At 60.2% G+C, this 15,977-nt stretch overlaps 3 protein-coding genes and 1 non-coding gene across 4 annotated transcripts in view; 3 read left to right on the forward strand and 1 right to left on the reverse strand.

Moving 5' to 3' along the window:
* The first annotated feature begins 1,492 nt into the window (after window positions 1–1,492).
* EEF2 (eukaryotic translation elongation factor 2) lies at window positions 1,493–9,858 on the forward strand. The gene is made up of 15 exons (XM_052702596.1): window positions 1,493–1,667; window positions 2,185–2,399; window positions 3,327–3,508; window positions 3,594–3,805; window positions 4,401–4,579; window positions 4,779–4,884; window positions 5,139–5,252; window positions 5,405–5,543; window positions 6,684–6,879; window positions 6,957–7,215; window positions 7,537–7,644; window positions 7,842–8,195; window positions 8,380–8,562; window positions 8,640–8,772; window positions 9,483–9,858. The coding sequence occupies exons 1-15, from the start codon at window positions 1,665–1,667 to the stop codon at window positions 9,674–9,676; spliced, it is 2,577 nt and encodes an 858-aa protein (XP_052558556.1). The 5' UTR covers window positions 1,493–1,664; the 3' UTR covers window positions 9,677–9,858.
* LOC128090466 (small nucleolar RNA SNORD37) lies at window positions 4,929–4,998 on the forward strand. The gene has a single exon (XR_008210952.1). It is a non-coding gene; the product is annotated as a small nucleolar RNA SNORD37 (small nucleolar RNA).
* A 671-nt stretch (window positions 9,859–10,529) lies between the features above and the next one.
* DAPK3 (death associated protein kinase 3) lies at window positions 10,530–15,348 on the forward strand. Its single transcript, XM_052702597.1, has 9 exons — window positions 10,530–10,599; window positions 10,683–10,784; window positions 11,538–11,898; window positions 12,726–12,855; window positions 13,028–13,076; window positions 13,177–13,203; window positions 13,280–13,432; window positions 13,705–13,750; window positions 14,788–15,348. The coding sequence occupies exons 2-9, from the start codon at window positions 10,723–10,725 to the stop codon at window positions 15,331–15,333; spliced, it is 1,374 nt and encodes a 457-aa protein (XP_052558557.1). The 5' UTR covers window positions 10,530–10,599; window positions 10,683–10,722; the 3' UTR covers window positions 15,334–15,348.
* Window positions 11,924–15,977, reverse strand: part of ATCAY (ATCAY kinesin light chain interacting caytaxin) — a 34,791-nt gene continuing 30,737 nt past the window's right edge. Inside the window, exon 14 of the transcript XR_008210911.1 lies at window positions 11,924–12,316. The gene's annotated coding sequence lies outside the window, so the exon portion shown is untranslated. The remainder of the gene's footprint in view (window positions 12,317–15,977) is intronic.

The raw sequence follows: 15,977 nt of genomic DNA on the forward strand, positions 1-15,977 counted from the left end.
GCTGACCGGGCCCGCCTAGGGGTGATGGTCAGTGCCCCTAAAGCGGCCCCGGGCCTACAAGAGCGGGCCCCGGCCTACTCTTAGTGCTGGGCTTGTGTCGAAGGCCTGGCAGGGGGCAGGGAAGGGATTTCCCTTGGTTCTGCTCCTGCCGGGCTTCGTTTGGCTCTGCGCAGCCTTTGGAGCCTGAGTGCTGGGAGCGTTGGCTGATGTTGGAAGCAGCGGTGTGCTGCCTGGTGAGGAAATAAGGCTTTTAGTGCGTTTTCCTTTTCCTTGCAGAGCCCTGAGATGGGTTTTGCTGGGAGGTGCTTTTGGGGAGCTGAGAGCTGAATGACAGAGGGTAAAAGCCAAACTTTTAGGCGTGTTCCAGACACACGGCAGTGCCCAGCACTGGGCTGACAGCTGCAGGGAGAGCTACAAGGACAGAACGCGAGTGGTTGGGGTGAAGCTGGGTGCAGTGGAGCTGCTCCTCCTGCAGGTGAAGCAAATCGGGGCTGTGACAGCTCCTCACATATCGATGGCAGCGGTGTTACACAACGGGGGCAGCCCTGAGGGTGGTCTCTTGAACATAGAGCTTTTCCTAGCGCTTTCTTTCTCCTCGATGTCAGCCCCGTAAGCTAATTAAGCAAAAAGATAACTAGCCAGTTTTCCACGCAGGCCAATGCGTTAATCACACTGCCCAGTGTGCTCTCTGGGAAAAGCCAGCATCGGTGCTAGAAATTCAGGTGGCTCTTATAGCAATGCCAACAGCTGATAACTTGTGTCACAAGAAAGGAGCAGACACAGCCCCCAAGGCCGGAGCAGTCCCTGCTGCACCCCACTACTGTCCCCGCGGGATGGGGCCGGGAGACAGCTGCAGGTTTGGGAGAGCTCTGTTGCTCTGCAGCTGATGGAAACGGAGCCACGGCGTCCTGCGGTGCCGATGAGGAGGAAGAAACAACAGCGAAGCACTCGCGGTGGGGAGATGGAGAGCGATGTTCCGCCGCAGCCCTGGTTGGATCTTCTCTTTGCTCGCCCACGATGGGCTTCTGCCGCAGGAGCCGCTGCTCGCAGCGCCCCGGGCTGCACGCCGTGCTGCGGGGATCCTCCGCACCTCGGGCTGCTCCGTGCCGCGCCGGGCCCTGGGCGCCGCGCTCCTCCCCGCCCGCAGGGGGCGCTGAAGAGCCCAGTGCCCTCCCCGGTGCCCGCCGGCCGGCGCACGCGCAGCTGGGCCGGAGACGCCGAGAGGGGTGGGGCTTGCCCACTCCCGGCAGGGTCCCACGGCGGCCAGGGCCGCGCCCCGCGGTGCCCGGCACGGCGCTGCTGGCAAAAGCGGAGGCGCTCTCGTGGTCTCGGGGAGCACCCCGAATACGTTCTCCTGGTCGTTCCCGCGGTGGCCGTGTTGTTTCCGCTGCGGGTTCTGAGCGGGGTCTGCGTGGAGCCCGGCTGCGGCCCTTGGAGGACCTCACCGCCCGACCATAGAGCTGCCGGCAGCAGGGTGCTAGAGAGGCACGTCTGCGCACGCGCACGTTCAGGCTCCTCCCCCCGGCCGGCGCTGCCCTATAAAAGGGGGGCGGTTGACGTCAGCGTTCTCTTCCGCCCGCTCTGCGCTCGCCAGCGAGACAGGGCCGCCGCTGCCGCCATTGCTGTACCCCCCCGCCCCGGAGAATCCATCTCCATCCGCCACCATGGTGAGGCCCCGCGTCCTGCCGCCGTTCGAGAGGAGCTGAGCGGGTCCTGCGCGGGCTGCGCGGGCGGGGATGTCCGCTCTGGGAGGGCAGCCGGGCTTCCGTGGCGGGGCGAGGCCTGGCGCTGCGGCCCGGGCCGCAGTGAGGGGAGAGGGGTGGGGCCGGGGCCGGGGCCTGGCGCGGCCGCTGGGCGTCGTTAACCGGGAGCTCCGCGGCGGCCGGCGATGCGGCGTTGCGGTGCGGCTACCGGAGCGCTTACGTAACGCTGCGGCTCCGCGGTGCGGGGCTCCCCTGAGCGGGGGGTGAGGATGGAGGGCGGCCCGCGGCGCTGTCAGTGCGGCAAAGCTTGAAGGCGCGTTGCTGGCTGCTGCACCTCAGGCCCGGTCCTCCCTGCGGTGCCCTGGCCTTTTTTCCAGCTTGTTGTTTTGTGAGGTTAAACCTGACGGTGCCACGTATGAAGAAATGGAGCCGTTCTGTTACGTAGCGCGTCTTCTTTTCCTCTTTCGTCCTTTTCTCCAAGGTGAACTTCACAGTAGATCAGATACGGGCCATCATGGACAAAAAGGCCAACATCAGGAACATGTCAGTGATCGCCCACGTTGATCACGGCAAGTCGACCCTGACTGATTCTCTGGTATGCAAAGCTGGAATCATCGCCTCTGCCCGCGCGGGGGAGACCCGTTTCACTGACACCAGGAAGGACGAGCAGGAACGGTGCATCACCATCAAATCTACGTGAGTGCTGCTGCTGAGGGTGCCCTCGTGTTCCCAGTGACCTCGGGAATGCTTTGAATCCTACCCTGATTTCACCTTGAGATGAAGATGATCGCGTCAGCCTTTCTCTTGTCTTCTTGTTCAAAAGCTTAGTTTTATTTCTGTTTTTTTACTTGTCTGGATTGCTTAAAAGAAGGAGCACATATTGATTGCCCTGTGGTGAGTCACTGAGTCTTACCTTGATGGCTGCTGGGACATTGACGTGCTCCCCAGTGTGACTTTTGGCCTCTTGTTTTGGCACCAGCTGTGTGTAATGGAGCTGGTGGCTGGGAGTCCTGCAGTGTGGAGGCTGCCTGGTGAGCAGCTGTCCTCCTTGGGAGCATCGCTGCCTGTGGGTCTGACACCTGAGGAGGGGGGGGTCAGAAGGGGTTTGGGCTGGTGGGAAAAGCAGAAACATGCAGCTGAGAGGAGGAGGCCGTGTGCCTCTTTGGCACTTCATGGTGTCAGAAGAGGTTATGATTTCAGAGAAGCGTGAAAAGCAGAGCTTTTTGTGGATGCTCCTGAGCATCTTCCCTACCTGCCTCTCTGGATCACGTTCCCTGATAGGGGAGGTTTAGGTTGGATACGAGGAGGAAGTTTTTCAGCCAGAGGGTGGTGAGGCACTGGCACAGGTTGCCCAAGGAGGCTGTGGATGCCCCATCCCTGCAGGCATTCAAGGCCAGGCTGGATGTGGCTCTGGGCAGCCTGGGCTGCTGGTTGGTGACCTGCACACAGCAGGGGTTGGAACTGATGGGCAATTATGGGCCTTTTCAGGAAATCCTGAAGGCTGGATGCTGCTGTCTGGAAATAAATAATAAAGGATGAAAGGATGCTTCCAACTGTATTTGCTCCAGAGCGCTGCGGAGGGGTAACGAGTGAGTGATGTTCACAGCTCTTCTTCCATTTCAGAGCTATTTCTCTGTTCTACGAGCTCTCTGAAAACGATCTGGCGTTCATCAAGCAGAGCAAGGATGGTTCTGGTTTCTTGATCAACCTGATCGACTCTCCTGGGCACGTGGATTTCTCCTCGGAGGTCACTGCTGCTCTGCGGGTCACTGATGGCGCCCTGGTTGTTGTCGACTGCGTCTCTGGTGAGATTTTTGCAGCCGTGTGTAACTGCAGCCCGCCTTGTGCTGAGCTGAAGGTGGGGAGAACTGATTGTCCTGTGTTGGCCAGGTGTGTGTGTGCAGACAGAGACTGTGCTGCGTCAGGCCATCGCCGAGAGGATCAAACCCGTCCTGATGATGAACAAGATGGACCGGGCGCTGCTGGAGCTGCAGCTGGATCCTGAGGAGCTGTACCAGACCTTCCAGAGGATCGTGGAGAATGTGAACGTCATCATCTCCACCTACGGGGAAGGAGAAAGCGGCCCTATGGGGAATATCATGGTGGGTGAAGGGCTGGGAGGCTGCTTTCAGCAGGAGGGAGCGGCTGCCTGTGGTAGCGGTGCCTTCTTCCCTCGGAGGAGGAGTGAGGCTAGGGCAGTGAGGAATAGGAACACCAGTGTGTTTTCTGCCTGCTGAGGCTGTTCTGCTCTTGGCGGCGGTTTCCTCGCTCAGCTGACGTGGGGTGCAGGGCCTGGGCTGCCTGCTGAGGCTGGAGGGCACTTGGGGATGTTGGTCCCTTCACTCTGGACTGCGAGCTGCGTGCAGGGCTGTTCAGCCTCGGGTTCTGGGGAAACCTTTGTGCTTTGTTCCTGCTGAGGAACAAACAAATTGTCAACTCTTAGACTGGTGTTCCCTTAAGGATGGCGGTCTGATTGCAGGCAGATCTGCTGAGCTGGATGAAGTGAAGAAAAAAGGATCCAGTTTTGGGCCCTGGAGCTGAAAAGGGCCGTGTGGGCCAGGCAGGCTCTGCCACAGAAAGGCTCAGTGCTCCTGTAGCTCTGAGGCCCCACCTTCAGGCTCTTGCTGGAGGCCTGCAGTGTTTGCTTTGCCTGGGCTGACTGCTGGAGCCTCCACAGCTGATCCTTTTCCCTTTCAGATCGATCCCGTGCTTGGTACAGTTGGCTTTGGTTCTGGCCTGCATGGCTGGGCTTTCACTTTGAAACAGTTTGCTGAAATGTACGTTGCAAAGTTTGCTGCTAAGGGTGATGCCCAGATGAATCCATCTGAGCGTGCCAAGAAAGTAGAAGACATGATGAAGAAGCTGTGGGGAGACAGGTGAGTGACTGTGGCTGTCGGTTCCGATCCCACGCAGCTCTGTGTGCCCCTGACCCGGCACTGCAGGCATTCAGGCTCAGTCACTTGATCCTTGTGCTGGTTTTTCTCCTCACCCCTGAGCTGATCAGGGGGAAAAGAAGCTGCCACGCTTTTACACCTGAGCTGGAGGTTGATGTTGGTTTGCTCGTTTCTTCTGCAGGTATTTTGATCCTGCTACCGGCAAGTTCAGCAAATCCGCTACTGGCCCTGATGGAAAGAAACTGCCTCGGACCTTCTGCCAGCTCATCCTTGATCCCATCTTCAAGGTGTGCTCCTTGCTGATGCCCTGAGCTCTGTTTGTTCTGCTGCAGTGCGTGATGATGGAAAATTTCTTCACTTTGACCTGACTTGTTTGATTGAAGAAATTTGAGTATCTGAGACGAGCTGAGCTCGTGGTTCTGTGCAGCAGGGGAGGGCGGTGGGTTGGGAAGGCAGTGGATTCAGCATGGGTTCTCCTTAGAGATGCTGCTGCTCTCAGGTTGGGTCCTGAAAGCATTCCTGACTGCTGCTGCTCTCGTAGGTGTTCGATGCAATCATGACCTTCAAGAAAGATGAGGCAGCCAAACTGATTGAGAAACTTGACATCAAGCTCGACAGCGAAGATAAGGACAAGGAGGGCAAACCCCTGCTGAAGGTGAGATGGGTCGAACGCTCCATGAGAGGGGATCCAGCTGTAGGGATTTGCTCTGCAGCTGCAACCCCTGCTGGGGTACGAAGGTGTAGAGGGGAGCGAGGAAGGCAGGGCTGCGTGCTGGGCTCCCGCCTCACCCTCTGCTCTGCGCTCAGGCTGTGATGAGGCGGTGGCTGCCTGCCGGAGACGCCCTGCTGCAGATGATCACCATTCACCTGCCTTCTCCGGTCACGGCCCAGAAGTACCGCTGTGAGCTGCTCTACGAGGGGCCCCCCGACGACGAGGCTGCCATAGGTGCGTGGGGCTGCCGTGGGTGCGTGGGGCTGCCGTGGGTGCGTGGGGCTGCCGTGGGTGCGTGGGGCTGCCGTGGGTGCGTGGGGCTGCCGTGGGTGCGTGGGGCTGCCGTGGGTGCGTGGGGCTGCCGTGGGTGCTTGCTGAGCTCTTTGCAGGAGCGTTCAGTGGTCTGAAGCACCTGGAACTATCTTGCTATCTTGTTCTCCAGAGCCCACAGCTTAGGAGCTTTTGTAATCAGAATCACAGAATCACCCGGGTTGGAAGGGACCTCAAGGATCATGTAGTTCCAACCCCCCTGCCCAGCAGGGCCACCAAACACACATTCAGATCAGGTTGCCCAGGACCCTGTCCAACCTGGCCTTGAACACGGCCAAGGACGGGGCACCCACAACCTCCCTGGGCAGCCCGTTCCAGGGCCTAACCACTCTCCTTGTGAAGAACTTCCCCCTAACATCCAACCTCAATCTTTCCTCCCTCAACTTGGATCCATTTCCCCTCGTCCTGCTGTTGTCAGCCCTTCTGAAGAGTTGACTCCCCTCCTGGCTGTAGGTTCCCTTCAGGTACTGATAGGCTGCACTGAGGTCACCCCGCAGCTTCTCTTCTCCAGGCTGAACAAGCCCAACTCCCTCAGCCTGTCCTCATAGGGGAGGTGCTCCAGCCCCCTGCTCATCTCAGTTGCCCTCCTCTGGACCCTTTCTGTCTTTGTTGTACTGAGGGCTCCACACCTGGACACAGGACTTCAGATGGGGCCTCACAAGAGCCGAGTAGAGAGGGACGATCACCTCCCTGTCCCTGCTGACCACCCCTCTCCTGATGGAGCCCAGGATCCCATTTGCCTTTCGAGCTGCCAGAGCGCACTGCTGCCTCATGTTCAGTCTCTCGTCCATAATCCTTGAGCCTGCAGCTTTCCTAGCGTGGCTCAAACAGGCTCAGCAGCGAGCGCTTGATTCAGGAGTGCTGAGCTTGCTCAGGATCTGGAGGGCAGCCAGGGCGCGCGGCGGCAGCTCAGGCTGAGCCTGTATTCATTTAAAAGATCTCTGGGCAATCTGATCTTCCTCCCTGCTGGCTGGCAGAGCAGAGCAGGGGGCGCTGCTGGGCACCAGAGCTATTTCTCAATGAAATCTGTTTCCTTCTTCTCAGGTATTAAGAACTGTGACCCCAAGGGCCCCCTGATGATGTACATTTCTAAAATGGTGCCAACCTCCGACAAGGGCCGTTTCTATGCTTTCGGTCGTGTTTTCTCTGGTCTTGTATCGACCGGCTTGAAGGTCAGGATCATGGGACCCAACTACACGCCTGGCAAGAAGGAGGATCTGTACCTGAAGCCAATCCAAAGGTTGGTCCCGGCGCCAGGGCAGCCGTCCTTCCCTTTTTGTGTCTCTGAGGCCGTGAAACAGCCTCCTGTCCCTGCAGGACCATCCTCATGATGGGCCGCTACGTGGAGCCCATTGAGGACGTGCCTTGTGGAAACATCGTGGGGCTGGTTGGCGTCGACCAGTTCCTGGTGAAGACTGGAACCATCACCACCTTCGAGCACGCTCACAACATGCGGGTGATGAAGTTCAGCGTCAGCCCTGTGGTGCGAGTGGCCGTGGAAGCCAAGAACCCTGCAGACCTGCCCAAACTGGTGGAGGGGCTGAAACGCCTGGCCAAGTCTGACCCTATGGTGCAGGTGAGCCTGCAGGAAATCCCAGTCCTGCTCAGGAGTCGCTGTGGTGCTTCTGGTTGTGGTTGCAGCTGGAGAGCTGGCAGGAGGGGCTGCAGTTATTGGTTCCAGCCCTCCCAGAGTGGGGAGGAATGGAGCGTTCCTCCCTCATGCTGACTCATCCCCAGAACTGCAGAAGGGGTTTCTAAAACAGTTCTATGAGTCAAGGCAGAAAATCAGAGGCCGTCAGGCAAATGCTGGTGCTTCACATGCGGGAGCTTCTGTTGCTATCAGCCCAAAGTCTCAGCTGCTGTCTTAACGTTTGGGTTTTGGTTTTCTTTTTTCCAGTGCATCATTGAGGAGTCTGGAGAGCACATCATTGCTGGCGCAGGGGAGCTGCACTTGGAAATCTGCCTGAAGGATCTGGAGGAGGACCACGCTTGCATTCCTATCAAGGTACGGCTGCTGTGTGCAGCCTGGCAGGCTGAGCGAGGGGCTGTGAAGCAGCGTGCGTTGATGGCAGCGACACACAGCTGGAACAGCAGGGGCTGCTGTTGAACCCGCAGCATAGCAGCTCTGTGCTGGCAGCCTTTGTGCTGCTGGGAGCTGCAGGCTGGTGGCTCACAGCTCTTCCCTGCTGTTTGTCGCTGCAGAAATCGGATCCCGTCGTGTCTTACCGTGAGACGGTCAGCGAGGAATCCAACGTGATGTGCCTTTCCAAGTCCCCCAACAAACACAACAGGCTGTACATGAAGGCCCGGCCCTTCCCTGATGGTTTGGCTGAGGACATCGACAAGGGCGAGGTCTCTGCTCGCCAGGAGCTGAAGCAAAGAGCTCGTTACCTGGCCGAGAAGTACGAGTGGGACGTCACCGAAGCCAGGAAGATCTGGTGCTTCGGTCCTGACGGCACCGGGCCCAACATCCTGACCGACATCACCAAGGGAGTGCAGTACCTGAACGAGATCAAGGACAGCGTGGTGGCTGGCTTCCAGTGGGCCACCAAGGAGGTAGGGGTGGTGCGTGGGGCCGGGCTGCCGCGGGGCAGAACAGCGCGGTGCCTCGGTGGCCGCGAGCTTGGGGGGCTGCTGGGAGCTCCGGAGCCGCTGCCTGCAGCCGCGACTCGGAGGTGGGAGGAGCGGGGCTCCCCTCTGGCCCCGCTGCTGCCCCACAGCCCTGCCTTTGCTCACCCAGGGCGTCCTGTGCGAGGAGAACATGCGCGGCGTCCGCTTCGATGTGCACGATGTGACCCTGCACGCCGATGCCATCCACCGCGGGGGCGGCCAGATCATTCCCACTGCCAGGAGGTGCCTGTATGCCTGCGTGCTCACCGCCCAGCCCAGGCTCATGGAGCCCATCTACCTTGTGGAAATCCAGGTAAGGCAAATCCTCTCTCCCCACCCGAGGAGAGCGGAGGTGGGCGGTTTGCAGCCCCCGACTCCTCTGTCCCTCAGTGCCCAGAGCAGGTGGTCGGTGGCATCTACGGTGTGCTGAACAGGAAGCGTGGCCACGTCTTTGAGGAGTCCCAGGTGGCTGGCACCCCCATGTTCGTGGTCAAGGCCTACCTGCCTGTCAACGAGTCCTTTGGTGAGTGTGGGGCGGCTCCTCCTGCTCTCCATGTTCCCCTGTACTCAGCACTGGTGAGGCCGCACCTCGAGTGCTGTGTCCAGTTTTGGGCCCCTCACTGCAAAAAAGATATTGAGGCCCTGGAACGTGTTCAGAGGAGGGCAACGAAATGGTGAGGGGTCTGGAACACAGGGCTGATGAGGAGAGGCTGAAGGAGCTGGGAACATTCAGCCTGGAGACGAGGAGCTCAGGGGAGACCTCACTGCTCTCTATGACTGCCTGAAGGGAGGCTGCAGGGAGCTGGGGGTCGGCCTCTGCTCTTGTGTCATCAGTGATAGGAGCAGAGGGAATGGTTTCAAGCTACGGCAGGGGAGATTCAGGCTGGACATGAGGAAGAATTGCTGTTCAGAAAGGGTGGTCAGGCACTGGAATGGATGCCCAGGGAGGTGGTGGAGTCACCGAGCCTGGGGGTGTTCAAGGAAAGGCTGGATGTTGTGTTGAGGGACGTGGTTTAGTAGGAGCTGTTGGTAAGAGGTGAACGGTTGGACTGGATGAGCTTTGAGGTCTTTTCCCACCTTGGTGATTCTGTGATTCGTGTCCTGTGCTTTAAGGGCTGGAGGTGGGGTGGGATGTGGGCTGGTGGTGGCGGTGGGGGGAGGCTGGAGGTGGAATCCTGCATCTGTGGGGCTGGGCTGTGGTTCCCCTTCCGACTCCTCTCCTCTCCCCTCCAGGTTTCACAGCTGACCTGAGGTCCAACACAGGCGGCCAGGCTTTCCCCCAGTGCGTGTTTGACCACTGGCAGATCCTGCCTGGGGATCCCTTCGACAGCACCAGCCGCCCCTCGCAGGTGGTGGCTGAGACCCGCAAACGTAAGGGGCTGAAGGAGGGCATCCCAGCCCTGGACAACTTCCTGGACAAGTTGTAAAGGCTGCGCACCCACCGTCACCGGTGTGGGACTCAGACAAACTAATAGTGTAACAGCGGGCAGAGGGTAGAACTGCAGCGCCCATCTCTTTGCATTGTACTTAATCAGTTCCATAGCGATTGGAGACTTTCAAAAAAAAAACAAAAAGGAAACAAAAAAAAAAGCATTGATATTCAGCCTTATAGGTTTCTGTGTTGCACATGACTCATGTGGGGCCCTGCTCGGTGCCATTGTAACGAAGCATTTCCACTCGATGCAACTAGAGTTGCCTGATTCCATATTTATTTGACTTGAGCTGAGGAGCGTCTCTGCTTTGTTTTGCTGATGGGGGGGAAGAGGAGAGACTGAGGGGTGCAGGGGCTGCTCCCCCTTTCCTGGGGGGGCGATGGTGCCCTGCGGTGGGGGGGGGGAGGAGGTGTTGTGGTTGGGCAGCAACTCGAAGGCAGGGAGATCTTGTGCAGTGTGATCGTCATCATGAGCATCAACCAATGTATTAGTGCCACTGGAAATAATAAATTTGATATGGTGATGAAGGGTTGGCCGTGCGCCTCCTCGCTTTGCTGGGCCACGCGCGGTCCCTGCGTGATGCCGGGGCCCTGCAGGATCCCCGGGCTCCGAGAGCTCAAAGCTGCGGGATTCCCAGCGGCGGGGGGGGGGGGGGGAGCAGCGGTGCGGGGCAGCCGGGAGGCGCCGCCGGGATTCGAACCCGGATCCCGCAGCTCCTGGGCGAGGCCGGGCAACAGGGCGGGGTCACCCCGCGCGGCCTCATCCGCGCATTCCAGCATGACGTCACTACGAGAAGCCAATGATAGCGCGCGAAGGGCGGGACGTCGGAGGAGCCGCGGCCAATAGCGGAGGCGGAGGGGCGGAGCCGGCAGCAGTGGTGGAATGCGGCGGCGGCGGTGCGGGCGGGGGCGGCTCAGGTGCGGCGGCGGCGCGGGGCGATGCGGGGCGGGGGGCGGCGCGGGGCTCGGCGCGGGGCTCAGCCGCGAATCCCGCTCCGCAGGGGCTGAACCGAGCGGAGGGGAAGCCGCGGGACCGCGGCCATGTCCACCTTCCGGCAGGAGAGCGTGGAGGACTTCTACGAGATGGGGGAAGAGCTGGGCAGGTGAGCGGGGGACGGAGGGGCCGGGGGGAAGCGCCGGCGGGAGGAAAGCGGGCGGGAAGCGGCATTCGTGGCGTTAAATTGCCGTCCTCCGGTGCCCCCGGCCGGCCCCGCGTTTGTGGGGCGGGTCCCGATGCGCGTCCCGCACCGCTTTGGGGTTTCGCCGTGCCGCTCCGCTGCGATTTGGGGCCGGCGCGGCGCTGCGGTCCTTATATGGCTCCGCGGGGCCGGGAGAGAGGAACGGACGGACGGACGGACGGACGTCAGCGGGGAGGGGCCGGGAGGGGCGGCGGTGCGGCGTCCTCCTCCACGGCGCTGCGGGGATTTGGGGGAAGGGAGCGGGGGTTGAGCGGCCCCGAGCCTGCGGAGAGATGGGGCGGGAGGGACGGACAGCCCAGCCCCATCCGTAGGGATGAGCGGCCCCGAGCCTACGGACTGAGGTTGGGGTCACGGACGAGCGGGGCTGTGGGGCTGGCTTCCTGCACGGCCCGGCAGCGTGGGGACAGCTGAGCAGCTGCTGCGTCCGTGGGAGGAAGAGATTTCCTTCCCACATCCCGTCCTGCGGGGTTGGGATGCACCCCAAGCTTATGGGGCAGCCCTATGGGTTCTGCTGTAGGGGCTGCTCTGCCCCATCCCCATCCGGGGGGGATGTTGGCTGCATCCGAGAGAACCCCGCTTCCCACCAGGTGTTGGGATCTGTGCCTTCTCCCATTGCCTGAGCCGTGCTGAAGGTTCTCAGGTTCTTTCCTCCCACAGCGGCCAATTTGCCATCGTGAGAAAATGCCGGGAGAGGAAAACAGGCCTGGAATACGCAGCCAAATTCATCAAAAAGCGACGGCTGTCGTCGAGCCGCCGGGGGGTGAGCAGGGAGGAGATCGAGAGGGAGGTGGACATCCTGAGGGAGATCCAGCACCCCAACATCATCACCCTGCACGACATCTTCGAGAACAAGACGGACGTGGTGCTGATCCTGGAGCTGGTGTCTGGCGGGGAGCTCTTCGACTTCCTGGCGGAAAAGGAGTCGCTGACGGAGGAGGAGGCCACGCAGTTCCTCAAGCAGATCCTGGACGGGGTGCATTACCTGCACTCCAAGCGCATCGCACACTTTGACTTGAAGGTGGGGGTCTGGGGTGGGAGCTGTAGGGGTCGGGTGGGACGTTGGGCGGCCAGCTGTTGGTCAGCTGGGCTGCTGTTGGTCTTTTTGGCCACTGGGACGCTCTGCAGGCTTGTGGTTGTCTGTTGGCCATCCCTTGGCCAACCGTTGGTCACCTGGGACGCTGCTGGCCTTCATGGTTGCTGGGATGCCCTGCTGGCTTGTGGTCAACCTGTGGCCAACTGTTGGTCAATTATTGGTCAACTGTTGGCCTTCGTGGCTGCTGGGGCGCAGATCTTGGTTTGTGGTCAACCATTGGCCAGCTGTTGGTCAACCACTGCTCAACTGTGTAGGGAACCTGCTTTGTCAGGGGGGTTGGACTCGATGATCTCTGGAGGTCCCTTCCAACCCCTACAATTCTGTCATTCTGTGATTCTGTGAACTGGGACACCACTGGGTTTTGTTGCTGCTGGGGCACGCTCTTGTCTTGCGGTCAACCTGTGGCCAACTGTTGGTCAATTACTGGTCAACCGTTGGCCTTTGTGGCTGCTGGGACGCAGATCTTGGTTTGTGGTCAACCATTGGTCAACTGTTGGTCAACCATTGGTCGACTGGGACACCACTGGCCTTTGTGGCCACCAGGGCCCACTGTGACTCATGGTCAACCTGTGACCAACCCATGGTCAACCAAGACACCGTTGGCCTTCTTGGCCACAGGAGGACACTGCTGACTTGTGGTCAACCATTGGTCAACCGTCGGTCTTTGTGGCCATTGTGGCACGCTGCTGGCTTGTGGAACGCCGCATGTTCAGCGTTGGGGTGAAGCACTGATCATCCCCCCTCCTCCACAGCCCGAGAACATCATGCTGCTGGACAAGAACGTGCCCAACCCTCGCATCAAACTCATCGACTTCGGGATCGCCCACAAGATCGAAGCTGGGAATGAGTTCAAGAACATTTTCGGGACCCCGGAGTTTGTGGGTGAGGCACAGGTTTTTTTTAGGGGGTTCTCTGGGCTCAGAAATGTTGGCCTCATCCTGCAGAGATGCCCCTGGGTGGGTTATCTCCCTGTGGGGCAGAGCTGGGTGCCCCACGTCTCCATGCAATTTTCCCCCCGAAATGAGTTTGTTTTCTCCCTTCTTCCTTCCTAAAGCACCAGAAATCGTGAACTACGAGCCGCTGGGGCTGGAGGCTGACATGTGGTGAGTGAGCCTTGATGTGGAGCGAGGACTTTTCCCCACGTCCCCTCTGTGCCACGTGGGGGGACGCTGTGAAGCTCTGAGCTCCTCTTTTCCCTTCCAGGAGCATTGGGGTCATCACTTACATCCTGTGAGTAGTTGGGGCCGGGGCTGGGGGAGCTGCAGGGGGTGGGAATGTGGGACTGAGCATCTCCCCATTGCTGCAGGCTGAGCGGGGCCTCCCCCTTCCTGGGGGAAACGAAGCAGGAGACCCTCACCAACATCTCCGCCGTCAACTACGACTTCGATGAGGAATACTTCAGCAGCACCAGCGAGTTGGCCAAGGACTTCATCCGCCGCCTGCTGGTCAAGGACCCCAAGTGAGGGTTGGGATGTGGGTGGCAGGGGCTGACGTGGGCCTGGCTGTGCCCCACATCGGTGTGGGGTTGGGTTGGTTTCTGCGGGGTCACCTGTGGCTGCAGCGCATGGAAGGGAGGGAATGGGGTTGTGAGGAAGCGGTGGGTTGAGGGCTGACCCTGCGTGGCCCCCCTGATTTTGTGCCCCTCTGATCCCATCCCCCTGATCCTGTCCCCTCTCCTCCTGTTCCCCCCCCCCAATCCCACCCCCCCATCCCACCCCACTGCTGTTGCAGGAAGCGGATGACCATAGCTCAGAGCCTGGAGCACCCCTGGATCAAGGTATGGGGTTTCCAAGTGATGGTTTGGGGCTTGTGGGGCAGATGGGGGCTGTGGGGTGGGGTGGGCTGTGGCCCCACAGCCACGTGGATTTGTTGTGGCACTGGAACAGTGCTCAGATCCGTGGTTTGAGTCTCATGATGCCCCTGTGTGCAGTCAGCAGTGGGGCTCAGCGATGCAGTGGGGTCAGCCTGTGTGGGGCGGTCTGGAGGAAGCGTGCGTTGTTTCTGTGGGGTCAGGTGTGGGGCAGTCCCACCCCACAGCGATGCCCCGTCCCTGGAGGCGTTGGGGGGTCCTGGGCACTTTGATGTACTGAGGGGCACCCGCCTGTGGTGAGGGTTGGAATGGGGAGATCTTTGGAGTCCCTCCAACCCAACCCAATCCACCTCCGTCCATCTCAACTCAACCCATCGCAACCCAACCCAATCCAACTCAATCCACCTCAACCCAAACCAACCCAACGCACCTCAACCCAACCCAAACCAACTCAATCCATCTCAACCCAAACCAACCCACCTCAACTCAGTCCACCTCAACCCAACCCCCTCAACCCTCAACCCAATCCACCTCAGTCCACCTCATTTCAACCGAACTCAAACCAACCCACCTCAACCCAAACCAACTCAACCCAACGCACCTCAACTCAACCCAATCCAATCCAACCCACCTCAACCCAAACCAACCCAACCCACCTCAACCCAACCCACCTCAACCCAAACCAACCCAACCCACCTCAACTCAACCCAATCCAACTCAATCCACCTCAGTTCAACCCAACCCAAACCAACCCACCTCAACTCAACCCAACCCACCTCCATCCACCTCAGTTCAACCCAACCCAAACCAACCCAACCCAAACCAACCCAACCCACCTCAACCCAAACCAACTCAACTCAACCCAACTCAATCCACTCCACTCCACCCCACCCCATTCTGTGCTCCTGTCCCTGTGAGTCCCTTCCGGTGCCTTCGGTGCTCCTCCCACCCCATAGGGCCAATCCGGCCCCGCTGTGCTGCCCCATCCCCGCGTCTCCCCACAGGTGATCAAGAGGAGGAACGTCCGCAATGAGGACAGTGGGAAGAAGGCAGAGCAGCGACGGCGGCTGAAGACGACGCGGCTGAAGGAATACACCATCAAGTCCCACTCCAGCATGCCGCCCAACAACACCTACATCAACTTCGAACGCTTCTCCAAAGTGATGGAGGAGGTGGCGGCGGCGGAGGAGACCCTCCGTGAGATCCAGAAGAACAAGAAATCCTTCCGGGAGGACATCGAGGCCCTGCTGTCCATCTATGAGGAAAAGGAATCGTGGTACAAAGAGGAGAACGAGAGCATTGGCCGCGACCTGCGGCAGATCCGGCAGGAGCTGCTCCGAGCCGAATCCGCCCGGCAGCGGGCGCAGGAGGAGAGCAGGAATGTGATGCAGGCGGCCGGGGGGCTGCGCCGGCGCTACCGGAGGTTGGAGAAGCGCTACGGTGCCCTGGCTGAGCAGGTGGCGTCCGAGGTTCGCTTCGTGCAGGAGCTGCTGTGGTCCATCGAGAGGGAGAAGCTGCAGGGCGGCGGGGAGGATGGCAGCATCCGCTGAGGGGGTGGGGATGGGGGGTGAGCGGGGATGTGGGGTGGGAGCCGTGGGGATGGGGAGCGCGGGGCTGTGGGGATGCGGTTGGCAGAGGGGCTGGGGAATGTGGGGAGGATGGGGCAGGACAGCAGCCCTGTGGTTAGCAGGGGGGATGTGGAGTGGGGCTGTGGGGCAGGACAGCGGCCCCATGGCTGGGCTGTGGGGTCAAGGGGCCACACTGTGGGGCAGGGTGGGGGTCCTATGGTTGGGTAGAGGGCTTGGGGAGACACATGGGGACGTGGGGGTGGGGAGTATGGGGCTATGGGGCAGGACCATGGCCCTATGGTTAGCAGTGGGCATGGGGAACATGTGGGGCTATGGGGCAGGACAGCAGCCCCATGGCTGGGCTGTGGGGTCAAGGGGCCACACCGTGGGGCAGGGTGGGGGTCCTATGGTTGGGTAGAGGGCTTGGAGAGACACATGGGGACGTGGGGGTGGGGAATAAAGGGGCTATGGGGCAGGACCATGGCCCTATGGTTAGCAGTGGGGATGGGGAATGTGTGGCTTGGGAGTTGCACCTTGGTTAGCAGTGGGGTTGTGGAATAAGTGGGGCTGTGGGGCAGGACAGCAGCCCTATGGTTAGCAATGGGGATGGGGAACATGTGGGGCTG

The sequence above is a fragment of the Tympanuchus pallidicinctus genome, unplaced genomic scaffold (assembly GCF_026119805.1).
Source record: "Tympanuchus pallidicinctus isolate F22 unplaced genomic scaffold, pur_lepc_1.0 scaffold46, whole genome shotgun sequence".
Classification (NCBI taxonomy): domain Eukaryota; kingdom Metazoa; phylum Chordata; class Aves; order Galliformes; family Phasianidae; genus Tympanuchus; species Tympanuchus pallidicinctus.

Excerpts from the sequence above, each read along its gene's own strand:
- EEF2 (XM_052702596.1), top strand. Across the intron at positions 6,880-6,956 it reads TACCTGAAGCCAATCCAAAG|GACCATCCTCATGATGGGCC; the intron begins GTTGGTCCCGGC and ends CTGTCCCTGCAG. Across the intron at positions 8,563-8,639 it reads TCTACCTTGTGGAAATCCAG|TGCCCAGAGCAGGTGGTCGG; the intron begins GTAAGGCAAATC and ends TCTGTCCCTCAG.
- DAPK3 (XM_052702597.1), top strand. The coding sequence starts at position 10,723 with ATGTCCACCTTCCGGCAGGAGAGCGTGGAGGACTTCTACGAGATGGGG. Across the intron at positions 13,077-13,176 it reads GGGCTGGAGGCTGACATGTG|GAGCATTGGGGTCATCACTT; the intron begins GTGAGTGAGCCT and ends TTTCCCTTCCAG. Across the intron at positions 13,433-13,704 it reads CTGCTGGTCAAGGACCCCAA|GAAGCGGATGACCATAGCTC; the intron begins GTGAGGGTTGGG and ends CTGCTGTTGCAG.